At 40.9% G+C, this 27,324-nt stretch overlaps 1 protein-coding gene across 2 annotated transcripts in view; it reads left to right on the top strand.

Annotated features, from left to right (window-relative positions):
* elp2 (elongator acetyltransferase complex subunit 2) overlaps positions 1-27,324 on the top strand; it is a 154,865-nt gene that overhangs the window by 62,537 nt on the left and 65,004 nt on the right. For both annotated transcript variants that reach the window (XM_072575494.1, XM_072575493.1), the window contains exons 13-16: positions 7,166-7,357; positions 9,519-9,588; positions 14,304-14,405; positions 22,467-22,524. In XM_072575494.1, coding sequence (XP_072431595.1) covers positions 7,166-7,357; positions 9,519-9,588; positions 14,304-14,405; positions 22,467-22,524 — 422 coding nt within the window. The remainder of the gene's footprint in view (positions 1-7,165; positions 7,358-9,518; positions 9,589-14,303; positions 14,406-22,466; positions 22,525-27,324) is intronic.

The following is a 27,324-nucleotide window of genomic DNA, read 5'->3' on the forward strand; positions in this document are numbered from 1 at the left end:
GCCAGATTTCTGCATGACGTCCAAGCAGTTCCCTGACTGACAAACTGCAAATTCCCTGACTGGTTACTGTGGCCCACTTTCTGGGCAGTGCTGAGGTAGAACCCTTTACCCTGATCATCTCAAGTGATGACTGACTGCTTGAGCCACTGCATCATTTGCAGACACTGCCCTTAACTATACCAAGACCTTGATTGCTGGTAACCCCCGTTGACTTGTCTGACATGCTGTGATGTCTGGCTTATGCATGTTGTAAGTGTGCGATTGACATAAGATGTTGCAGTATAGCAACATGCCTACTCACTTGACTAATGATGGCTGACAACTATGACAAGCTGTCTAGCTCTATGCGTGCATTAAACAACAAAACAAGAGAGTGATTGAGAGGGAAAAGCTTCAAAAAGCATGCCGTGACAAGGCAAGGATGCAGTGAGCATCCAATACACCTAACCTGCACATACTGTGTGTGGGAGGAAACCAGATCACCCAGAGGAAACACATGGGAAGAATGTGCAAACACCACACAGACGGTTGACCAAGCGTGGAATTGTACCTGGTTCCCTGGCACTGTGATGCAGCAGTGCTACCTGCTGAGCCACCATCTGCCACTGTGCTACCCCCATATCTGTCCCTGTCCACAAAGTGTCATTGTAGCATTTCAAGGAAAAATGCCAAGGCACTCCAAACTGTAGCATCGATGTGTATCGATCATAATATTCAAGGTATTGGGCTTAGTATTGGAAAGTAGGACTCATACAGATAGTATTATACATTTAATAGTTATAGATTCATAGAGATGTACAGCATGGAAACAGAAACTTTGGTCCAACTTGTCCATGCCGACCAGATACACTAACCTAATCTAGTGCAATTTGTCAGCACTTGGCCCAGATCACTCTAAACCCTTCCTATTCATATAACCATCTAGATGCCTTTTAAATGTTGTAATTGCACCAGCCTCCACCACTTTCTCTGGCAGCTCATTCCATACATGCACCACCCTCTGTGTGATAAAGTAGCACCTTTTAAATATTTCCCGTCTCACCCTAAAGTTATGCCCTCCAGTTCTGGATCCCCCACATGAGGGAAAAGACTTATCTGTTTACCCTATCTGAGCCCCTCATGATTATGTAAACCTCTATAAAGTCAACTCTCACCCTCTGACGCTCCAGGGAAAACAGCCCTGACCTATTCAACCTCTGCCTATAGCTCAAACCCTCCAACCGTAGCAACATCCTTGTAAGTCTTTTCTGAATTCTTTCAAGTTTCACAACATCCTTCCAAAGGAAGGAGACCTGACTTAGTACAGACTCGACGCCATTTCTTTACGATATAATTCTCTTATTCTGTGAAGTAGATTGGAAATGTACAATGATGATGTAGTGAGGCTGGTACATGTTGAAGTCGAAAAGTGTAGCGTTTGAAAAACACAGCAGGTCAGGCAGCATCTGAGGAGCAGAAGAGTTGACGTTTCGGGCATAAGCCCTTCATCAGCAATGTGAAGAGGGAAGAGGGCTGAGAGATAAACAGGAAGGTGGGGATTGGGCTGGGGACGAAGGAGCCAGGAAGACTCCTGGTGGGGTTGATTGTGATAGGTCGGTGGACAGGGTGGAGCGGATAGGTAGGAAGGAAGAGGGACAGGTGGCATAAATCAAGCAGGCAGTGCCAACTTGGAGGGTTGGATCTGGGATGAGATGGCATGTGGGAGATTTGGAAACTAGTGAATTTGACATTGATGCTGTGTGGTTAAAGAGTCCCAAAATGGAAGATGAGGTGTTCTTTCTGTAGTTGTTGGGTGGCTTGGATTTGGCGTTGGAGAAAGCTCAGGACTTGTATGTCCTTGGTGGAGTGGGAGGGTGCATTCCTAGGGTCAGAGATGTACAGCACGGAAACAGACCCTTCGGTCCAACTTGTCCATGCCGACCAGATATCCCGACCCAATCGATTCCCACTTTCCAGCAAATGGCCCATATTCCTCGACACCCTTCTTATTCATATATCCATCCATGCGACATGTTTTAAATGTTGTATTTGTACTAGTCTCCACCACTTCCTCTGGCAGTTCATTCCATACACGCATTACCCTCTGTGTAAAACGGTTGCCCTTAGGCCTCTTAGGTTTTTTTTCCCCTCGCACCCATAACCTTTGCCCTCTAGTTCTGGACTTCTCCACCCCAGGGCAAAGACCTTGTCTATTTAGCCTATCCATGACCCTCATGATTTTATAAACCTCTATAAGGTCCCACCTCAGCCTCTAACGCTCCATGGAAATTAGCCCCAGTCTATTCAGCTTCTCCCTATAACTTAAACCCTCCAATCCTGGCAACGTACTTGTAAATCTTTTCTGAACCCTTTTAAGTTTCTCAATATCCTTCTGACAGGAGGGAGACCAGAATTGCACACAGTATTCCGACAGTGGCCTAATCAATGTCCTGTACAGTTGCAACATGATCTCCCAACTCCTGTATTCAATAGTTTGACCAATAAGGGAAAGCATACCAAATGCCTTCTTCACTACCTTATCTACCTGCAACTCCACTTGCAAGGAACCGTGACCTTCACTCTAACGTCTACTTGTTCAGCAACACTCCCCAAGACCTAGAAGTGGTTAGCTACAGGGCGGTGAGGTTGTTTAGTGCGGGTGTCCTCGAGATATTCCCTGAAATGCTCCACGAAATGGCATTTTGTTTCCCCAATGTAGAGGAGACTACATTGAGTGTAATGGACACAGTAGATGAGGTGGGTAGATGTGCAGGAATTTCTCTGCTGAATGTGAAAAGATTCTTTGGAACCTCGGATGGAGGTGAGGGGGGAGGCGTGGGTGCCAGTTTTACACCTCTTGCGGTGATAAAGGAAGGTGCGGGGTGTGGAGAGGGTGCTGATGGGGTATGTTGACCTAACGAGGGAGTCACAAGGAGAATAGTCTCTGCTGAACACAGATAGGGGTGAGGTGGAAAATATATCTCTGGTGGGGTCTGATTGTAAGTGGTGAAAATGCTGGAGGATAATGCACTGTATCTGGATATTAATGTGGTGGAAGCGCATTATCCTCAGTCATTTCTGCCACCTACAATCAGACCCCACCACCAGAGGTATATTTCCTTGCTCACCCCCGCTCGCAGGGACCATTCTCTCCGCGACCCGTTCGTTAAGTCCACTCTCCACACCTAGCCACCCTCCATACCCAGCACCTTTCCTTGCCGTCGCAAGAGGTGTAAAACGTATGCCCACACCTCTCCCTTCACCTCTGTCCAATGCCCCAATCATCTTTTCACATCCAGCAGAGATTCTCCTGCACTTGCATCCACCCCATTTATTGTATCCGTTACTCTCAATGTGGTCTCCTCTACATCGGCGAAACAGAATGCCAACTCAAGGAGTGTTTCAGGGAACATCTGTGGGACACCCGCACGAAACAACCCCACTGTCCTATGGCTAACCACTTCAAATCACCAACTCCCAATCCACCATGGACATGCACGTTTTGGGCCTCCTCCACTGCCAAATCCAAGCTACATGACGACTGGAGGACGAATGCCTCACCTTCTGCCTTTGGACCCTTCAACCACATGACATCAACATTGACTTCACTCATTTCCAAATCTTCCCTCCTCCCCCCCCCCCCCCCCCCCCAAGTTATTCCAGATCCCACCCTCCAACTCTACTCTGCACTGCCCTTTAGACTTGTCCCACCTGTCCATCTTCTTCCCACCTATCCGCTCCCCAATGACCTATCACAATCACGCCCCACCTGCATCCACCTATCATCTTCTCATCTACCGCCCATCCCACCATCACTTCAACCCTCCTATCTCTCAGCCCCCTTTCTTCCCCCCACCCCGACACATTCCTGATGAAGGGTTTATGCCCGAAACATTGACTCTCCTGCTCCTCACATGCTGCCTCACCTGTGCTTTTCCAGCCTCACATTTTTCAACTCTGGCTCTCCAGCATCTGCAGTCCTCACTTTCTCTTGGTCTGTGTTGAATCCCAGTGTTAGTGTTTGTGTTGGTGTGGGTAGCATGTGGTCCCTGTCCATGTGTATTTCAGAGATGCTGATGCTGGGTGTCCAAAATGGAGGTCCAGAGGAACAAGCAGGGAGCTAGAATCACCAGGTGACTCTGACTTTCATGTCAGGAATTCAAATTTCTATCTGGTGTGTGGGGGAATAGAAACCTGTTATGTTAATGAGGTGAAATTAGGTAGTAATAAAAGTGAGAATGAGCAATAATCCATGCAATTGGCCTCGCGCAATTTACTACCAAAAATCTCATCTGATTGTCCAACACTTGGTTGGAAATGAGACTTTTTGATGTCTATAACATTGCTGGACAACTCACCAAATTTTCCCATTTTTCTCACTGATCTTACATTGTTCGGGAGGAGTGAAGAACATTCCACCCCATAAGTTTTTGTATTATTTGTGAAGGTCAGTAATCTAACAATTAAAGATTAAAATCCATTACATAAACAAAAAACACATATGACTTAACTCAAACCAAGAGTTATTGGAACAATCTTATTACAATCATCAATTTTACCTCTCCAAGTGATGAGTCACCTCTGTCATGACTCTAAAGTGTTTTGCTGAGCTGGCACAGCTGTAATCTGTTTCAGCAAAATTCTGTTCTTTCACCAGATGCTTTTATTTTAGTTAATGTCTCTTTTGAAAATCCTTAAACTCAGCAGTTATTTCAACTCACTATTACATAAACTCATGTCTTCAACAGCCTTGTAGGATGTCTACCTGTCTTATACACCCACAGCCTTCAGATCATTAATTTCTAAGTAACCCAAGACTTCTCACTCATCCTCGCGGCCTGGAGACTGCTAATAACCGTATCTCCTATTATGGGCTTCTTTCCCTCCCTGCAGAACTGAAAAGTAAAATCCATTTCCTTCACTTTAGAACTAAGTTCTCAAATGATAATATATTATGAGTGCTCAAAACATCAATTACAATATTGACAAAATCCTGCAATTAGATTTCATCCTCATCCTGTTAGCATGACAGTAATACTTAATTTATTCAAAATTAATTCCAAGGTTTATCTTTCAAGTTCCTCCTGTCTTACGTGTTGGTTGAGATTGATGTTTGGCTCGATGCTGAAAATACTGTATTGACCACAGTTTCTCTATTGCTTTATAAATGAAAGCATTGAATGTAAAAGGCAGTTATGATGATTTTATCTCAACTGCAGGATTATGTCTAATTCTGGACAGTGCATTTAAGGAACGATGTAGACGTTTTAGTGAGGGTGCAAAAACGATTTCTGAGAATAATTCCAGGCATGAGAGAAATTACTTAACTTGATAAATGGGAGAAGCTGGAAATGTTCACCCGAGCAAAGAGGGAATTGAGAGAACATTTGATAGAAGTGTTTGCTATCATAATGAGTTTAAATAGAGTAGATTGTGCAAAACTATCGGGGTAAAAACTCCTTGGATGCTGCCTGAACTGCTGTGCTCTTCCAGCACCACTAATCCAGAATGTGCAAAACTATTGCCATTGCTGTAAAGATTGAAAACCAGAATGCACAGATTTAATACAGTTGGTAATATGGGTGGTAATAACATGAGAAAAACTCTTATGCAGAACAATTAAGACATGAATTGTACTACCTGCGATTCAGTTATAGATGTCAAAAAAGAATTTGTATAAATGCCTTGAGAGAATTGTTTTTAATCCTATGGGGAAAAAGGGAGGTGAATGCATCTCGTTGAGTGCTTGCAGAGGTAATGCACACACCAGTCTGAATTGCAGTTTCCTGTGCTTTTTACCTAATTTGAGATTCTACACTTATTAACAACACCTCTTAAGTTTTAAAGGCGGAAGATAAATTGGTATGGTTCAATGTGGTGGGCCATTTCAGATATTTCTGGATCTTCATGTTCACAAAGCAGTTGTGATCTCCCCCTCTAATCTTGGAAAAGTCATTTGATTTGAGATACCTTTTGAGGTTTCCCAAAGGTGTGCAGATTACTTTGTCTTGTTGTTGTAACGCACTTCTTTAATTGTCAGCAGCGCATTAAAATGGACTTAGCTATCCTCATCATTGATGCCTTCCCTTCACCTTGTTGATTATTGCTGAAGCTCTGCCAGTAAGCTGATCTTGGAAAATTGTATTTAGTCAGCACACACACGCATCTGAGTTTATCTAAAATGTGACAATAATCATTCAAGTCTGAAATATACCAGAACTGGAAATTCAAATGAAAGAAGTGCTTTTTTTGAAGCATATTTTCACATCTGGAGGAATCCTTTGAATCAAGTTATGTATGAGATAGTCCTGACAGTTCCATTTCTAATGCACATAAATTCATACATCATAATATGAAGAAACAAGGGACCGAGATTACAAATTTAAATTTAACTATGACTTGGAATGTAATTCATAAATACTTCATTGTATCCTGATGTATAACACTGATAAATAAAAGAAAGGTCAAGTATGAAATTGAAATAGCCTAGAGAGCAACAGTAGTTAAATAAAACTAAGAACAGTGGATGCTGAAGATCTGAAACGAACAAAAATGGAAAGTACTGGAGGAACTCAAGGTTTCGCAGCATCTGAGGAGAGAAAAGCAAGAATCAACATTTTGAGTCCAGTGACCCTTCATCAGAATCACAATAATTCCGTTGCTTTTAATGTTGAATTTCATGCAACAGCTTTGTTAAAATAGCGAAATACTAGGATTTCTACCCAAAAGAATAGATTGTAAAACTATAGAAATTATGACCAGTTTTTTCCGACTGTGTTCCTTGGAAAGAATAATTTGCTCAAAGTGTTGTCTTCAAAAAATTTGAACCAAATGCTTTTGAGTGCTTGACATGACAGAAGAATGAGTACAAATGAAAAAAAAAACATTGAGACGTTTGAGAGATTTCAAATATCTTGCCTGAAAAGTTATCTAAAACACACTTGAAGACCAGTGAAAAGACCAAGGCATGTAAGCTTTAGCAGCATGTTCAGAGGATGGTGGTACATGATTATGGAGCAGAGGAAACAGGAAAGGACTAGTGGTATGAAGTAGACCAGTGGAAGTCGGGTGTACCATTTTTTTCTCATATTTTGTTATGTTCTTATCACTCTTGCAGATGATAGCATTTTTTATTCTCCGGTAACTATTTCTGGGGAGATGACTTAAGTTTTTTTTTTCCTTTTAGGTAACCTGGCATGAAATAGCACGACCGCAAATACATGGATATGACATGCAGTGCTTAGCTATAATTGGTCGTTTTCAGTTTGTTTCTGGTGCTGATGAGAAAGTGCTTCGAGTCTTCACGGCTACCAAAAACTTTGTGGAAAATTTCAGTTCCATTACTCGTACCCCACTTGAGAACTTGCTCTCAAGCAATGTAAGTCCATTGAATACTGTTTAATTTTCATGTCCTTTATCTTTTGATTATAAAAGGTTGGTCTCCCTTCTGATTTTATAAAACAAAACATTTATTATCTAATAACATGAAATATGCATCTGTTTCTTTTTGTTTTCATAACACCAGTTTTCATGGTGCATAATCCAGCTCATGTTTTTTTTTATTTAATGAAAGAAATCTTCGTTATAATTTTGTTTTGATAGTGGCTTTTCTGCAGCCTCCTAAACAAATTGAACCAAAGATCTGTACCTGTTTTTTGTTTAAAAGAATGATTTGTTTCCTCATTTCTTGGAATTACAGCGCAGAACGTGCTATTTGTTCCATCAGGTGTAGATTAATGTTTTTTCTCCATGTTATTTGAATTAATCCCCTCACCACCTGTATTACTTGAATATTTTTTCTTCTACAAGCAGCTTTCTGATTTTCTTGGAAAGGAACTTGTAGTTTTGCGTTAGTATAGTTCATGGATTTTCCATGTTCTAAAAGCTTTCTTGTGGAAAAATAAGTTTCTGAGGTTTTCAATTAATTTTATAAATAACCAAAATTGGTTGTTTTCTTGTTACTGAGATGACACCCATTTGAAACATCAATATGTATCTCATAACCGTGAGATTGTCCACTCCCAAGTAGACTGTGAAATTGTGCATTGTTTTTTGTAGTTTTTAATAAAGCAGCCATCAGAATTCTACATGAAAGGGCAATCAAACTTAAAGACTGTTGCAATTCAGTGTAAGGTCCTAGGCATGGATAAGAATTTGATTGAACTAAAAAAAAGTATATGAAACTAATTGTTTGAAGAATCAAGATCACATTCTTAATCTTGGAGTAGGCCATTTTAAGGCAGAGATGAGGAACATTTCTTCACTCAGAGAGTTGCCAACCTGTGGAATTTGCTCCACAGAAGCCTTGTTTTTATTCAAGAAAGAGATAAATGTTTACATGTTAAAGAGATAAAGAGGTATGGAGTAAAAACAGGAATATGGATTTGAAAAAGGGTCAACCTGTGTTGAATGATGTAGCTGGTTTGAAGGGTTGAATAAAAGCATATTACTGTGGATGCTGGAATCTGAAACCACAAGAGAAATGCTGTAAAATCTCAGCAGGTCTGGTAGCATCTGTAAGGAGAGAAAATAAGCTGATGTTTTGAGTCTAACTGACTCTTTGTCTAAGCTTTGACAAAGGGTCAGTTAGACTCGAAACGTCAGCTCTTTTCTCTCCTTACAGATGCTGCCAGACCTGCTGAGATTTTCCAGCATTTCTCTTTTGGTTGAAGGGCTGAATGGTTTGCTGCTCAAAATTTCTCAAAATGTAGTGACCAAATGTAGTGACTGAGGGTATTGACACCATTTTCTGCATAGAAGAGCATAAGTGCCTTTCAAATGCATTGCCTGCCTGGTGCCAGGGTTTGGGACATCTGCCCAAGGCTGCAGAGGAACTTGTGGTGGAGGGGAAGGATCCAGTTGTCTTGGTCCATGTACGTACCAGTGTCGATGGAGGCTATGCATAGTCAGTTTGAGGAGCTACATGCCAAAGTAAGCAGAAACGTAAAGGTCATAATCTTCACTTTGTTACTTGAGACTTGTGCAAATTGGTACTGGGCAAATTCATAAATTGAGAGGTGGGAAAATATTGAGTCCTTTTAAGATTGGCAAGATGTAATGAATGGTGTGCCACAGGGATCAGTGTTGGAATCCAACTGTTTGCACTTCATATAAATAATTTGGATGACGGAACAGAAAAGGTGATTGCCAAATTTGATCATAGCACAAAGACAGGGAGAATTTGACAGAAAGCTGACGATCTTGTGCAATGTAATTTTGAAAATATTTTGCTTTGCAAAGTTTGCATGTTGTATATTAATGATGGAAATTTCACAGATATAAGTTTTCAGATCCATTGAATTTCATCTTAATTAGTGCAGACATAGTGGACTGAAAGGACTGCTCTATGTTCTATGAAGTAGTTGGATTGTTAAAAAAATGAAGTTTGTTTCCAATTATTACAACTGTAGCAGAGCAGTTCAGTTTTTGAGTTGTAATTGAAATGGGATTTTTTTTAAAGTTTGCACTTTTGACTTGCATTGTCAACAGATACTCATTTTATATACTTAGTGATTTTCATTTTTTTTCTTTTATTGCAGATAAATGATGAGATCCCTGAAGGTGCAAGTGTACCTGCTTTAGGATTGTCGAATAAGGCAGTATTTCAAGGTATGTTTGAAGAATTTCTTTTTTATTTGAAGTTATAACTCCATTGAGGAAAAACAAAATCACTTTAGATCATATACGCTTCAACTTTTACAGAACCAAAATGACTCTCAGTCCTTTAAAAATAGTTTTTGGTTCTCGATTCCGGGATTCCCGACTGCTTTCCGATTTTAGGGAGTGGCTTCCAAGGGTGCCAGCTGTGTCGAGTTGAGAGCTGGCAGGATCCATTTGGAATTATATATAGCCTACTCCTCTGCAGTTTTCATGCAGTTGGATGAGCTTTTTGAAGCATTGTGACTTAAGGCACATTGATGTGTTGTGAGCCAGCTTTTGAATAGCCTGCTTCAGCCCTTGGCAATCTGTGTGGCCGCATCTGAACTTCTTCAAGTTTGTGTCTCTGGGCTAGTACTTCCTGAGGTGGGTACATGAAGCCAGTAATTTTTTTCACTTCCTCTCTCAGCCCAAAGGATGAAAATTTGACCCTTATAATAAAAAAAACTGGTCTCTGACACGTGCGCAATGTTTACTTAATACGCCCAACTCTGATAATGCACAGATCAGTGGCAGCAAGTCTCATAGCCATCCTTATATCAGTTGTTCTATCATGGCCATGAATTATCATTTTTCATGAAGAGCATTGGAAACTGATCAGAATAAGGAAATGTCGGTACTTTTAATACACAAGTCCTGTCATTTAAGAGAGAATTTTCACGAGCAGTTTTATCTTATACTCTCAACACTTGACGTCGCTTTCCTCGGCGAGACCAACAATTAAGCCTTGACTGCTTCAATTTGAGGCTCATTCCTGCATAACAAGGCCTATTAACCCACTGATCAGTTAAAGGTGTTCAAATGCTATATTATTAATGCTCTTTCTGTCCCTCTGTGTAAAGTATCCACATTTTTTGATTGCTCCTCATGTTAGTAGGAAGGAAGTAGAGACTTTGAATAAGGAATATTTATATCTGTGCTGGAAGTTGAGGTTTTTCTGATAAATATTAATTATTTGAATGCAAATGTAGGGGGCATGACCACAAAAGTTTGAGATGGCAACAACGTTTGTTGCTTGGTTAATAGTGAGAAGGGAAGCTGCTGACTGCAGAAAGATCACTCTGTACTGGTAAGATGGGTGGCAAATGGAATTCAGTGTGAAGTGTTGCATTTGGGAGGCCAATCAAGGCAAAGTTAGTGGAAGTGCACCAAGTGGTGCACAAGAAATGACAAACGTTGGAGGAAATGTTTGCCGATCATTGAAGATAGCAGGAGAGATAGATAAAGTGGTTAAAAAAAACAACATGGAATCGAGTTTTGTGAAGATTTGTAGCTCAGTTTGAGATTCTGGGTGTAGGTTTGCTCGCTGAGCTGGAAGGTTCATTTTTAGATGTTTCGTCACCATACTAGGTAACATCTTCAGTGAGCCAGGGCACAAAGCCCTGCTGATGTTTATTTATATCTTTGGGTTGGTGATGGCATTTCCTATGGTGGTTATTTCCTGTTCTTTTTCTCAGGGGGTGGTAAATGGGGTCCAAGTCAATGTGTTTGTTGATAGAGTTCCAGTTGGAATGCCATGTTTTTAGGAATTCTCGTGCATGTCTCTGTTTGGCTTGTTGTAGGATGCATGTGTTGTCCCAGTCAAAGTGGTGCCCTTCCTTATCTGTATGTAAGGATACTAGTGAGAGAGGGTCATGTCGTTTTGTGTGGCTCGTTGATGTTCATGTATCCTGGTGGCTAGTTTTCTGTCTTTTTGTCCAATGTAGTGTTTGTTATAGTTCTTGCATGGTATTTTGTAAATGACATTAGTTTTACTTGTTGTCTGTATAGGGTCTTTCAAGTTCATTAGCTGCTATTTTAGTGTGTTGGTGGGTTTGTGGGCTACCATGATGCCAAGGGGTCTGAGTAGTCTGGCAGTTATTTCCGAGATGCCTTTGATGTAGTGGAGAGTGGCTAGGGTTTCTGGGTGCATTTTGTCTGCTTGTTTAGATTTGTTGCTGAGAAACTGGCGGACTGTGCTCATTGGGTGAAAGTGAGGACTGCAGATGCTGGAGATCAGAGTCAATATTATCGTGGTGCAGGTCAGGCAACAGCCCAGGAGCAGGAAAATTGACGTTTCGGGCAGGAGCCGTTAAGACTCCTGCCTGAAACATCGATTTTCTTGCTCTTCAGATGCTGCCTGACCTGCTGTGCTTTTCCAGCACCACTCTAATCTTGACTGTGTTCATTGGGTACCCATTCTTTTTGAATACACACTGTATAAGTAATTTTCCTCTGCTCTGCGTAGCTCCTCTGTGCTGCAGTGTGTGGTGGCTTATTGAATAATGTTCTGATGCAGCTTCATTTGTGGATGTTGGGGTGATTGCTTCTGTAGTTCAAAGTTGGTCCGTATGTGTTGTTTTCCTGTAGACACTGGTTTGATACTCCCCATTGGCTGTTCGCTCCACTGTGACTTCTAAGAATGGCAGTTTGTTGTCGTTTTCCTCCTCTTTAGTGAATTTCATGCCAGTAAGAGTATTATTGATGGTCTTAAAGGTTTCCTCTAATTTGTATCGTTTATTGATGACAAAGGTGGCATCCATGTAGCGGACCCAAAGTTTGGGTTAGATGTTGGCAGAGCTGTTTGTTCGAGCCTCTGCATTACTGTCTCTGCTAAGAACCCTGATATCGGAGATCCCATAAGTGTTCCGTTGGTTTGTTTGCAGGTTTTGTTGTTGAAAGTGAAGTGGGTAGTAAGACATTGGTCCACTAGCTTGACGATACTGTTTTTGCTGATGAAGTTGGTGGTGTCTAGTGTCTGTGCCTTTGGATCTTCTAATAGCATAGTCAGTGTTTCCTTGGCCAGGCTAATGTTGATTGAAATGAACAGCGCTGTTACATCAATAGAAAGCAGGAAACATAACAGTGCTTTGTCTGGAGACTCCCTGAAGATGTTACCTTGTATGGTGATGAAACGTCTAAAAATGAACTTTCCAGCTCAGCGAGCAAAACTACATACGCATAATGGAATCCTTTGCTAGTTGAGATTAACAAAAGATGAGGCACGTTTTTTTGCTAAACCATGTAAATCACATTCCAGAGGATGGCAAGGATCTGGAACTCCACTGCCTGAAAGGACAGTAAAACCAGAAAGTGTCTGGATATAAACCTGAATTATCAGGATATGGACCAACTGCTGGAAAATGCCATTAAACTGGGTGATTACAATTTCATACATGCAGACATGATGAGCTGAATGGCTTCCTTTTGTACCATGTATTTTTTACATTTTCTGAATATACGCAGGGGAGTAACATACAGGGATGTAGGGTGTAGTCGAATATGAATTGCTTTTTAGGAGGGGTGGAATGGATATGATGAGTCAAATGACCTTCTGTTGTTTTGTACCAGACCAAATGTCCTCAAAACATATTAAGAAGCTAGTCGAGACCCAAACTTTTTCTTGTTTTAAAGGTATCTGTAATGCGTTATGTTCCAAATGCAGTTTGATAGGTCGAACTACTAGGCTTGAAACAAAACACACTTTGTTCATACACTATAGTTCAAATGCAAACAGAATAAAAATAAAAGTATCAGTTTAACATTTAATCTATTAAAATGCTTAACAAAATAATATGTTAACTAATATTAATTAACTTCTCAAATATATAACATCTCATTTGCAAAGGCAAATTCAGAAAAACAGATTGTCTCACATGCAATTCCAGCAGCAGGAGAACCCCCAGCTTTTAGCTGTTAACAGAGAGAGAAAAAAACAGCTTCCACACCCAGCAACTGTTACTGAAAACTAAAACTAAAGCTCTTGGTTCTGTGGGAACTTGACCCCACCTCTTCAGGCTACTTCTGTTTACTTTTATTGTCTTTTTCAAACTTTCTTGATTTAAAAAAACATGATGAAATACCCCCTCTTAAAGCCAAAGTATCAGCACACTGTGCTGTGACATACTTATGATTCTAAATGGTGTTTCTCAAGAAATAATGTGTTCCACACAATAACTACGTGAAAACGTTTTGCCACATGTTGCCTTTGCTTATTTTGCAAGTTAACACATCTGTTTCCTCTGGTTCTCAAATTTATGTGGAGAGAGTGAGGACTGCTGACGCTGGAAATCAGAGTCCAAGTGTGGCTTTGGAAAAGTCAGTCAAAAAGTGCAGCACTGGTAAAGCACAGCGGTCAGGCAGCATCCGAGGAGCAGGAGAGTTGATGTTTTGAGCATCAAAGATGATGACTAATGAAGAGCTTATGCGCGAAACATCGACTCTCCTGCTCCTCGGATGCTGCTTGACCAGCTGTGCTTTACTAGCGCCACACTTTTTGACTCTCAAACTTACAATTTATTTAGATGAATACATGTATTTTGCCTTTGAAGTTACAGCACTGTGCAATTTATGGAATCATAAGAAGTAGCAGCAGTAGTAGGTTATTTGGCCCTTTGAATCTGTCTCTCCATTCAATATGATCTTGATTTATCATCTAACTCCGTAACCTGTTCTCGCTTTCTCATGATCTTCATGAACTATATTTAACTCCTTTTGGAAACACTCAAGATTTTGACCTCAATTGCTTTCTGTGGCAGAGAATTCCACAGGCTCACCACTCTCTGGGTGATAACATTTTTCCTCCTCTCAGTCCTAAAATGGTCTTTCCCATATCCTGAAGCTCTAATGTTGGAAGTTTTAAAACTGTGTTAATGCTCAGTCAGATAATCATGTCTTCTCTGCCTCAGGAGATCTAGCTGCCAATGCTAGTAAAATGGACCAAAGTGCTCTGCCGCTTAATGCTGCTGACCAGTATCCTCAGACCTACTTCCAGCCAATCAGCCTCACAGGTAAGGAAGTCTGAGAGACTAAGGAGTTTTGGGGAGACTTCTGAATTTGATGCTAAAATGAAAGCTAATCTACCTTCCAAGCATTTGTTTAAAATGTGGAAGTTTGTCAATGTGCTATATATATTGTAAATAATATTAGATTTTCAAACAAGAACACCAGTGGAATTTAATGGAATATTATTTAAATGTTCAAGTAGCTAATCCCAGAATTTGTCAATTTTGATCAACCAGTTACATGAGTTATTTTGTGAATAAGAGAATGTAAATTTCTTCCGGCAGACTTTATCATGTGTCCTCACCTACAAAATAAACTTCTTGGATTTGATTGATCCAAGTTGTCTGAAAAAAATGACTTCCCCAAGCTCTCAAAATAATTGTAAATGTACGGGTGTCCTATGTTGTACGATAAAAGATATGCAGATTTTCATCTAACATACAATTGTAACATTGAAAAGGCAACTGGATGTGTATATGAAAGGGAGGGTTGGAGGAATATGGGCCAGGTGCTGGCAGGTGGGACTAGATTGGGTTGGGATATCTGGTCGGCATGGACAAGTTGGACCGAAGGGTCTGTTTCCATGCTGTACATCTCTATGACTCTGATTCTATATGTGCAAAAATGATGTTTATTTAAATAAAAACATCACTAACTGCTTCATGGAAATCTTAACATTTTGGCCTGATTGTAATTGCAAAGTTAAGGATGGATGAGCCATTAGTTAACTTAAACACAAATACCATAACTTCAAATTTGAACATACAAACAGGCAACAAGGGTAGGCCACTTCGAGCCTGTTCAGCTATTCAATATGATCATGGTTGATCTGATTTTATACTTAACTCTACATTTTTGCATCCTCTTTCATCCCTTTGGTAATCTAAGTCATTCTGTTGAGTCTTTGGGCATCAGGACTCAATATGCATCAGAAAGAGCTTGAAAGGAGTTCTGTGTGGAATAGGACACAGACAGCAGACCTTTGATGTCTTCAGATTTATCGATGGAGGAGAAGGAAATGCCAACCTGGAGAGGATTGTCGTAGCTTGTAGCTGATAAAGTAAAGGAGCTGATGTATAGAAATGAATTAAGTAGTCAAGGGGCAATCCGGATGGTTAGCAATTTAGAGTGAATTCAGGCAACTGATAAGGTGAATCTCATAGCATTCAAAGTGGAGAAGAAGTTGTTGACCAGCTGCAGAAATGTTATTGCGTATGAAAGGCTAAATGGTATATAGTTAACATTTTGCGTCTCTGTTAGTAATTTCATAAAAGTCTTCTTTGCGGGATAAACAGAAAAGAAGTTGGGATCAGAAAGGTGTAGGGTGGTATGGATGATGTAAAATACATGAAAGTGGTCAGAGAACATCTTGTCTGTGGGAGAAATGCCATGTGGTATGTGAAGGCTAAAGGCTGGCCAGCTGTAAGTAGGGATAGTGAATTTATACAAGGCAGAGGTTCAGGGAGTACTTCATAGAGTCATAGAGATGTACAGCAAGGAAACAGACCCTTTGGTCCAACCCCTCCATGCCGACCAGATGTCTCACCTGCCAGCACCCGGCCATTTCCCTCCAAACCATTCCTATTCATATACCCATCCAAATGCCTCTTAAATGTTGCAATTGTACCAGCCTCCACCACATCCTCTGGCAGCTCATTCCATACACGTACCACCCTCTGCGTGAAAAAGTTGCCCCTTAGGTCTCTTTTATATCTTTCCCCTCTCACCCTAAACCTATGCCCTCTAGTTCTGCCCTCCCTGACCCCAGGGAAAAGACTTTGTCTAGTTATCCTATCCATGCCCCTCATAATTTTGTAAACCTTTATAAGGTCACCCCTCAGCCTCCGACGCTCCAGGGAAAACAGCACCAGCCTGTTCAGCCTCTCCCTGTAGCTCAGATCCTCCAACCCTGGCAACATCCTCGTAAATCTTTTCTGAACCCTTTCAAGTTTCACAACATCTTTCCATTAGGAAGGGGACCAGAATTGCACGCAATATTCCAACAGTGGCCTAACCAATGTCCTGTACAGCCGCAACATGACCTCCCAACTCCTGTACTCAATACTCTGACCAATAAAAGAAAGCATACCAAACGCCGCCTTCACTATCCTAGCTACCTGTGACTCCACTTTCTAGGAGCTATGAACCTGCACTCCAAGATCTGTTTGTTCAGCAACACTCTCTTTGTCCTTACCATTAACTGTATATGTCCTGCTAAGATTTGCTTTCCCAAAATGCAGCACCTCGCATTTATCTGAATTAAACTCCATCTGCCACTTCTCAGCCCATTGGCCCTTCTGGTCCAGATCCTGTTGTAATCTGAAGTAACCCCCTTCGCTGTCCACTACACCTCTAATTTTAGTGTCATCTGCAAACTTATTAACTGTACCTCTTATGCTCACATCCAAATCATTTATGTAAATGACAAAAAGTAGAGGGCCCAGCACCGATCCTTGTGGCACTCCATTGGTCACAGGCCTCCAGTCTGAAAAACAACCCTCCACCACCACCCTCTGTCTTCTACCTTTGAGCCAGTTCTGTATCCAAATGACTAGTTCTCCCTTTATTCCATGAGATCTAACCTTGTTAATCAGTCTCCCATGGGAAACCTTGTTGAACGCCTTACTGAAGTCCATATAGATCACATCTACTGCTCTGCCCTCATCAATCTTCTTTGTTACTTCTTCAAAAAACTCAATCAAGTTTGTGAGACATGATTTCCCAAGCACAAAGCCATGTTGAGTATCCCTAATCAGTCCTTGCCTTTCCAAATGCATGTCCATCCTGTCCCTCAGGATTCCCTCCAACAACTTGCCCACCACCGAGGTCAGGCTCACTGGTCTATAGTTCCCTGGCTTGTCCTTACCACCCTTCTTAAACAGTGGCACCACATTTGCCAACCTCCAGTTTTCTGGCACTTCACCTGTGACTATCGATGATACAAATATTTCAGCAAGAGACCCAGCAATCACTTCTCTAGCTTCCTACAGAATTCTCGGGTACACCTGATCAGGTCCTGGGGATTTATCCACCTTTAACCGTTTCAAGACATCCAGCACTTCCTCCTCTGTAAACTGGACATTTTGCAAGATGTCACCATCTATTTCCCTACAGTCTATATCTTCCATATCTTTTTCCACAGTAAATACTGATGCAAAATATTCATTTAGTATCTCCCCCATTTTCTGTGGCTCCGCACAAAGGCCGCCTTGCTGATCTTTGAGGAGCCCTATTCTCTCCTTAGTTACCCTTTTGTCCTTAATATATTTGTAAGACCCCTTTGGATTCTCCTTTATTCTATTTGCCAAAGCTGTCTCATGTACCCGTTTTGCCCTCCTGATTTCCCTTTTAAGTATTCTCCTATTTTCTTTATACTCTTCTAAGGATTCACTTGATCTATCCTGTCTGTACCTGACATATGCCTCCTTTTTCTTAACCAAACCCTCAATTTCTTTATTCATCCAGCATTCCCTATAGCTACCAGCCTTCCCTTTCATCCTGATAGTAATATACTTTCTCTGGATTCTCGTTATCTCATTTCTGAAGGCTTCCCATTTTCCAGCTATCCCTTTACCTGTGAACATCTGCCTTTTGAAAAGCTTTTGAAAGTTCTTGCCTAAAACCGTCAAAATTGGCCTTTCTCCAATTTAGAACTTCAACTTTTAGATCTGGTCTATCCTTTTCCATCACTGTTTTAAAACGAATAGAATTATGGTCGCTGGCCCCAAAGTGCTCCCCCAATGACACCTCAGTCACCTGCCCTGCCTTATTTCCCAAGTGTAGGTCACGTTTTGCACCTTCTGTAGTAGGTACATCCACATACTGAATCAGAAAATTGTCTTATACACACTTAACAAATTCCTTTCCATCTAAACCTCTAACACTATGGCAGTCCCAGTCAATGTTTGGAAAGTTAAAATCCCCTACCATAACCACCCTATTATTCTTACAGATAGCTGAGATCTCTTTTACAAGTTTGTTTCTCAATTTCCCTCTGACTACTGGGGGGTCTATAATACAATCTCAATAAGGTGATCATCCCTTTCTTATTTCTCAGTTCCACCCAAATAACATCCCTCGTATTTCCAGGAATATCCTCCCTTCGCACAGCTGTAATGCTATCCCTTATCAAAAATGCCACACCCCCCCCCCCCCCCCCCCTTCTTTTGCCTCCCTTTCTATCCTTCCTGTAGCATTTGTATCCTGGAACAATCAGCTGTCAGTCCTGCCCATCCCTGAGCCATGTTTCCGTAATTGCTATGATATCCCAGTCCCATGTTCCTAACCATGCCCTGAGTTCATCTGCCTTCCCTGTTAGTCCCCTTGCATTGAAATAAATGCAGTTTAATTTATCAGTCCTAGCTTGTCCCTGCCTGCCCTGATTGTTTGACTCACTTCTGTTCTCAGCTTACCCTTCTCAGGTCGATCTCTTTCCTCACTATCTCCCTGGGTCCCAACCCCCCCCCCCCCCCCCCCCCCCCACCCCCACCACCACCACCACACCTTACTAGTTTAAATCTTCCCAAGCAGTTGTTGCAAATTTCCCTGCCAGTATATTAGTCCCCTTCCAATTTAGGTGCAATCCGTCCTCCTTGTACAGGTCACTTCTACCCCAAAAGAGATTCCAATGATCCAAAAATGTGAATCCTTCTCCCATACACCAGCTCCTCAGCCATGCATTCATCTGCTGTATCCTCCTATTCTTGCCCCCACTAGCTTGTAGCACTGGGCGTAATCCAGATATTATTACCCTTGAAGACCTCCTTTTAAAATTTCTACCTAACTCTCTGGAATCTCCCTTCAGAGTCTCAACCTTTTCCCTTCCAATGCCGTTGGTTCGAATGTGGACAATGACCTCCTGCTGGCGCCTTTCCCCCGTGAGAACATTCTGCACCCTCTCTGAGACATCCTTGATCCTGGTACCAGGGAAACAACACACCATTCTGCTTTTTCTCTGCTGGCCACAGAAACGTCTGTCTGTACCTCTGACTACAGAATCCCCTAACACAATTGATCTTTTAGAAGCCAACGTACCCCTCGTTGCATTAGAGCCAGTCTCAATACCAGGAACTTGGCTGTTTGTGCTACGTTCCCCTGAGAATCCATCACCCCCTACATTTTCCAAAACAGCATACCTGTTTGAAATGGGTATATCCACAAAAGACTCCTGCTCTAGTTGCCTACTTCACTTGAGGGAAGGGAATTCCGAGAAGAGGGAAGTCAGGAATTTGGGATGATGATTTTAATGATAAAAGGCTAAGAATGGCTCTGCTGGGAATGAGGAAAGAAAGACAGCTGGATATTTTGATGAGAATAATTGCGTAGAGTTCAGGGAGCAGGATGTAATAAAGATTTTAAGTGCGGTGCAACCTAATGAGTGCCTTAAAGGAGGGCCAAATGAGGAAATGAAAATATGAATTTGTAGTAATGGCCACAGTATGATTACACCTGTTTGAGTGGGCCACCCATTAATCTGGTCTTGAATAAAACCAGATTGTAGGTACATCCACAATACTATTGCAAATGGCGAGAGTTTTGTTTATAAGTGATTGGTACTCTGGATGGACATGAATGTTGGTCTTCTGACAGAACATACATTGACTCAAGTTGGGCAACTTGAACGGGGAAAACATTGACTAGATAAGCTTCCACTGGTTTACTGGGTGGGAACATCATTGAGAGTAATTAGGGCTGATGCTTATGAAAATAGGAGTTTTAGTGCACCGTTTAGACGATGCCAAGAGTGGTGCAAAAGACACCAGTGAGCTTATCCAAGGGACCTCAAGCTTATAGCAGTGGCAAAAGAATATAACATTGGTAAAAAGAATCTAGGGAAATTACTCGCCTGTAACTTTCCTCACAAGTCTGTTGTTTGGCACTGTATCAAATTCCTTTGGATATTTATGAAAAAAGGAATTTGGTAGGGAGTCCTGTGGAACCCCACAGGAAAGAATCTTCCATTTGCAAATGCACCAGAAAAAAAAAATAGGCTTCATTTCCTACCACTGAACTAATTTTATGTACAGCTTGCTACGTTTTTTGTAATCCTACCAGCTTTTACTTTTTTAAACTAATGAACCATGTTGGAAACTTGCTAAAAGCCACACCAAAATCCACATCAAATACATTCCCCTTACCATTCCTCCCTGTTGCTTATTCTAAAGATTTAATCAAGTTATTCAAATATGATCTCCTCTTAATTAATCAAGAAAAACCAACATGGATTTATGTGAAACCATTCTAAGAGACAGTTTATCCTGTGTCTCGGAATTAATTTCACTACTGAGGTTATACTGCTTGAACTCATTATTGGTGTGTGTCTAGGTTTTCCTTTTAAAAGGTGCAATTTTGGCAATCCTCTGACACCACATCTGTTCCCAGTGGGTTTAGAAAATGATGGGCAGACTTTTTGCTGTTTCCTGCATGACTTCTTTTAACAGCCCAGGTACATTTGAAAAGCCAGTACAGACAGAATGGATGGAATGGCTTCCCACTATACCATAACACTTACATAATACTCTGATATTAATAATGGATGCAAATCGAGGGAGCATGATCAGCAAAAATTGGCTGAGAGATTGCCAATGTGGAGGATAGCTGGAGACTGCGCAAATATGTCAATGGACTGGTTAGGGAGCAGAAAAGTGGCTAGTTGAATTCAACTGAGAGAAGTGAATAAAATATTTGAGGAGGTTGCACAAGGCAAAGGAATACACAATTAATGGGAAATAGAGTTGTAGAGGAAGTGAAGAACGTTGGATTCAGTGTCTACAGAAGGTAGCAGGAGAAGATAATAAGTTGTTTAAGAAGACAGATTAAATCCTAGAATATTAGAGCAGGGAGGTCATGCTGGAGCTGTGTAAATTAGCAGTTTCCTGTATGCAGTTATAGTAACCTCATGATATAAAGAATGTAATTGCACTCTAAAGAATACAGGGAATATTTACAATGATGTTGCACGACAGAAAATAGTTTGGAAAAGAAGAGGTGAGGGGAGGTTTGATTGAGATATGAGGTATCTGAATAGGAAGGACCTGTTTACTTGAGTAAAGTGGTCAGTGACTGGGAGGTGCAGATTTCAAGATTGATAGAACAATTAGAAGGGAGATGAATAAAGTGTTATCAACCCAGAGGTGAACTGGGGCTTGTAATTCACTGCACGAGAGCACAGTACAAGCAGAAACCCTGAAGATGTTTTTAAAGCATCTAGATATGAATCTCCAGTGCCATAACCTGCAGCGCTTGGGACCGAATGCTGGAAAATGTTATGGAACAGGGTGGCTCAGTTCTTGGGCCAAGTGGCCTTTTTCTGTGCCACCAACTTTCTATAATAGAGATGCACAAGAATAGTGAGGAATTGAAGTAAAGCAATCTACCCAAGAACAGAGAAATGAGAGACCGCATGACAAGCTGAGAAGAAGTGAAGGAGACTTGAGAAAATAACAAATAAATGACTGAGTGAGGAAGAAAAGAGATAGACTTAATGTACTTGATGGCTTGTAGCAGCAGAAGAAAGTCCATGTGAATGGGTGTGTAGGGAATTCGGATTTTTCACAGGCTGCTTTGCAGTATACCATAAAGTTTGATAAACATGAAAAGGAACTTTTGTCATGAGTTTACATGTATCGCTTCTTGCTCTTGTTGCCAGTTCATGTTGTTCTAATTTAAAATTTATTGATCATAATGCAACTGAACTAAGAATGGATTCTGGATTAGTGGTGCTGGAAGAGCACAGCAGTTCAGGCAGCATCCAAGTAACTTCGAAATCGACATTTCGGGCAAAAGCCCTTCATCAGGAGCCCTTTCGAAGCTACTTGGATGCTGCCTGAACTGCTATGCTCTTCCAGCACCACTAATCCAGAATTTGGTTTCCAGCATCTGCAGTCATTGTTTTTACCGACCTGAAGTAAGAATGGTCTGTGCAAACTCCAGGTTTGCACATTTCTAATAGAACAAAAAGAATCAGTAAAATGGATAGATCTGTGACTCTATGGCATAGCTTTGACCTTCATCATGTAAATCAGTTCATTTCATTCAATGCATTATTTTCTATTAATTTCATACAGAGCCTCCTTCAGAAGATCACCTTTTACAGAACACACTCTGGGCTGAAGTTCAGAAGCTGTAAGTTATTTTGTTTATCTCTGTTTGCTTAAACTCTGACGCTAATGTAAGAAGTTTTTGAATTAAATCAACCACTGTCCTCAGACATCTTATCTCCACAGCTCTTCTTCAGATTCCGCTTTTACTTGTTGCCGTGTCAGCTTTGCTTCATTGTAAAACGATTAATATCCCATGCTACATGATTAGCACACCAGAGGCTGGGTTTAATGGAGGTGACAGTGGTCTTAGCTCCCAGCTGCATAGCCAGCTCTTTTAGAGCAGGTCCACAGAGTTAAGTACAGCTCAGCAACTTGACAGATCAGCAATAGGCCTTCCCTGGGAATACACTTCTGAATGTAATTCTCACCTACTGAGGACGACTGACCAATCAACTATCTGGACGACCCTGCAAGGTGTACCAACTAACATCTGAAGGCTAATGCCAAAACTGGGAGATTTGTCTCTAAGACTAGTCAAGGAGCACCTGAGCACTTGGCGGCAAGGGCACATGCACTCTTGGTTGGGGGCCTTCAGGGTCCATCACACAGAATAACTGGACAGCACCACTTCTGACTGAAGTGGATGCATCTTAAACAATGTAGCTAACTGATTAAGTCTGCAGCAAGCTGTGAAGGAACCAACAAGAGAGAAACAAATTTGACCTTATCCTCACCAATCTGCTTGTTGCAGATGTATCAGATGATGACAATAGGAAGGATAAACTACACAGTCCTTGTGGAGATAAAGTTCTGTCTTCACATTAAGAAGACTTTCCATCATGTTGCGTGGCTCTACCACTGTGCTAGATTTCACACAGATCTATCAACTTAAGCCTGAGCATCCACAAGGCATTGTGGGCCATTAGCAGCAGAATTGTGCCCAGTTTAGGGGGCGGTGATGGTGGGTGGGTGGTGGTGTGGTGAATCTCGTTGTGATGCACATTGGAGATTCGATGTGGACGTTTTGGGCCGAATGACCTGCTTCCACACTGTAAGGATTCTATATCGCAGGACAATTTGTATGCCAAACAGCAGAAGAGTAGATCAGAGATTAAGAATCCTGTAGTGAGATGCACCATAGAAAGCATTCTGACTGACTGCTTCATGGCTTGGTAAGCCAACAATTCTGCCCAGAGCGTTGTGAACACAGCCTAGTCCATCATGTAAGTCAACCTTCCATCCATTGACTTCATCTACACTTTTTGCTGCCTCGGAAAAGCAGCCAAAGTCAAAGATGCCCCCTACCCCAGTTAAAATCTCTTCGAACCTCTTCTATCAGGGTGAAGATACAAAAGCTTGAAGACATACCCACAGATTGTTCCCCACTGTTGTTAGGCTTCTGAATGGGCCTCCCAAATTTCAAATCTGATGTTGGTCTTGATTTTTGTGCACCTTCCTTGCAGCCGTAACTTTGTATTCCTCATTCTGTTCTATCACCCTATGATCTTTGTATGGTAGGATCTGCCTGCATTGGACCCAAAACAAAACTTCCCACTGTGTGACAATAGTAAATTGAATCAAATCAACCATAAATCATAGAACTTAATGATTGCATGACTAATTCATTAGCTGTAAGCTCTGCTTTCCAGACAGATCCTGTCATGAAGGGCGGCAGGCAATTTCCTAACTAACTGAAGGAGGCAACTCCATAAATACGCTCATCCTCAATAATGGGGAAGCTCAACACATCATTGCAAAAGAATAGGCTAAGACATTTGCAACAATCTTCAGCCAGATGTCCCAAGTGAATGATTCATCTCTGCCTCCTCCTGAGGTCCCCATCTTTAGAGATATCAGTCTTCAGCCAATTTACTTTGCTTCACATGACATGAAAAGGTGATTAAAGGCCCTAAATACTGCAAAGTGTTTGGGCTTTGACAATATTTCTGCCAGAGTTGCTGTCCTCATAACCAAGCTGTTCAATTACAGTTAGAACAGTGGCATGTATCTGATAATGTGGAAAATTGCCCAGGTATGTCCTGTAGATGAAAAATCGAACAAATTCCACCTGGGCTGTTATCGCTCTAACACTATGCTCTACGATCGATAAGGTGATAGGGCTCATCAACTGTGCTATCAAGCAGCACTTGCTTAGCAATAAACTAGTCACTGACATCAGTTTGGGTTCTGCCGGGACCATTCTGTACCCAATCTCAACACGTCCTTAGTTTAAATTTAGACAAAAGTGCCAAACTCCAGAAGTGGGCTGAGACCGACTGCCCTTGACATTAAAGCCACATTTGACCATAGCTCTAGCAAACCTAGAGACAGTGGGAATTGGGAAATACTCTCCTCTGGCTGGAGTTGTACCTAGCCCAAAGGAAGATGTTTGCAGTTGTTGGAGGTCAGTCATCTCAGATCCAGGACATCATTACAAAGGTTTCTCAGAGCAGTTTCCTGGGCCCAAAAATCATCAGCTGTTTCATCAATAAACTTACCTCCATCATACAGCCAGATATGGGATAATTGCAAAGTGTTGGCTTACATCATTTTTGACTTCTCAGCTACTAAAGCAATCTATGTCCAAATGTAACACGATCTGGACATGGCAAGTAATTTTTACACTTGACAAGTGCCAGGCAATGACTTTCACAATAAGAATTCATCAAGCTATCACCCCAATTGATGTTAAGTGGCATTTCCACTACTGAATCTCTCACTCTTAACATCCTTGATGGAAGGTTAGGAATGAGATCATTGACCAGAAACTGAATTGGACCAGGCATTTAAATACAGTGGCTACAAGAGCAGATCACCCCACTATTTAAGAAAGGAACAAAAAAGAAAGCAGAGAACCAAAAACCTGTTGGCCTTAAATCAGTAGCATTGAAAATGCTAGAATTTGTTTCAAAGGAGGGAATAAATACACAATTGGTTGATAATGATTAGGTTGGACACAATCAACATGGATTTGTGATTGGAAAATTGAATGTTTGACGAACTTGTTGGAAGTTTTGAAGATATTATAAAAAAATTGTTAAAGGAGAGGCAATAGATATAGTATACTTACTTTCTCCAAATGCTTGTGATAAAATTCAAAGCATGTAACATAAGAGGATTTGTACTGGCATGGATTAATGATTGGCTAAGAGCCAGAAAACAGAAAATAGAAAGGAACAAGTCTTTGATACATTGGCAGAATGTAATAAATGGGATATCTTAAGGATCAATACTTGGGCTGCCAGTTCATAATATATAACAATGATTTAGAAATAAAAAGACCAATTGTAATATTTTCACATTTGTAGATGATACAAAGTTAAGTGCGAATGTGTGCTGTGAGAAATATGTAAAGCAATTTAAGGATAAATTGGAGGGGTTCACTGATCAGGCATTAAACATGGCAGATTGAATATAATGTGGAAAAATGGGAGATTGTCTACTTTGGTAGGAGAAACAGAGATGCAGAGTATTTTTTAAGTGATAAGACGTTAGAAAGTGTAGATGTCCAAAGGGATCTAGTTGTCTTTGTTGACAAGTCACTGAAGGCTAACATGGAGCAAGCTATTAAGAAGGCTATTGGAATGTTAATCTGTATTGTAAGAGAATTTGAGCAGTGAAGTCCTGTGTCCATCATTTGAGAGCTTGCTTAGACCTCACCTGGAATACTGTGTGCAAGTTTTGGTGTCCTAATTTCAAGAAAGGTATCCTTGCCATTTGGGGAGTCCCACAAAGGTTCATCTAAACTTGTTTCTGGCATGATGGACTGTCCTGTGCAAACAGATTGGACAAACTGAGCATGTATTCCCTAGAGTTTTGAAGAATGCGAGGTAATTTCATTAAACTTGGAAAATATTTAAAAGGACAGAAAGAGCAGATACAGATAATGTTTCCCATGGTTGGGAAGTCTGAAACAGTTTAAAAATAAAAATGATTTGGAGATGCCGGTGTCGGACTGGGGTGTACAAAGTTAAAAATCTCACAACACCAGGTTATAGTCCAACAGGTTTAATTGGAAGCACACTAGCTTCCGGAGCGACGCTCCTTCATCAGGTGGCATTCGCTCCGAAAGCTCGTGTGCTCCCAGTTAAACCTGTTGGACTATAACCTGGTGTTGTGATTTTTAACTAAAAATAAAAAGGTTGTCATTTTTTTTCTGAGATGAGAATTTATTTTACTCCTGAATGTTGTGAACATTTGGTATTCTCTACAGCAGAAGGCTTCATCTTTGAGTATATTTAAGTTAGAATTTGATAAATTTCTGATTACCAATGGTAGATGGGATGAGTAAAAGACATTGACCTGTTCAATTAGACATGATCATATTGAATGGCATGACAGGCTAGAGTGACTAAATGGCCTACTCCTTAACCTATGTTCCTAATACAGGTTATTCTGCTATAACATATATGATTTGTCAATGCAAATTTGCAATAATGCAATTGATGAGTTGGGACGCAGTTTCTAAACTATGAATGTGTATTGGCTGTAGCACAATTACATCGCCAACACTTTATGTGCTGTTTCTAAAATGCGATTTTTCTATAACATGGGGTTGCACAAGAACACAGCCATCACGTTATAGAACTACCTGTATATAGATGTTATAACTCAGAACTTGCATTAAATTTTCATCAGCAGAGCATGAAGTCCCAATGCAGTGTTAGTGTTATCATTGTAAAAATTCTTGAAATTATCAAATAATTGTACTACAGATATGTTGTACTCTAAAATTTCAACAAAGTGTAAAGAAGATTGCTTGAAACTTGTGTGCTATGTTCACCTGAATAGTGAGTACAAAATAAAACATTTCCCCTAAGAGAATGCTTAGACTACGTATTAGTGTGTGAGGACCTGAGTTAATATGTTAAGAGTGTCGTAG

This window comes from Chiloscyllium punctatum, chromosome 8, assembly GCF_047496795.1.
Source record: "Chiloscyllium punctatum isolate Juve2018m chromosome 8, sChiPun1.3, whole genome shotgun sequence".
Taxonomy (NCBI): Eukaryota; Metazoa; Chordata; class Chondrichthyes; order Orectolobiformes; family Hemiscylliidae; genus Chiloscyllium; species Chiloscyllium punctatum.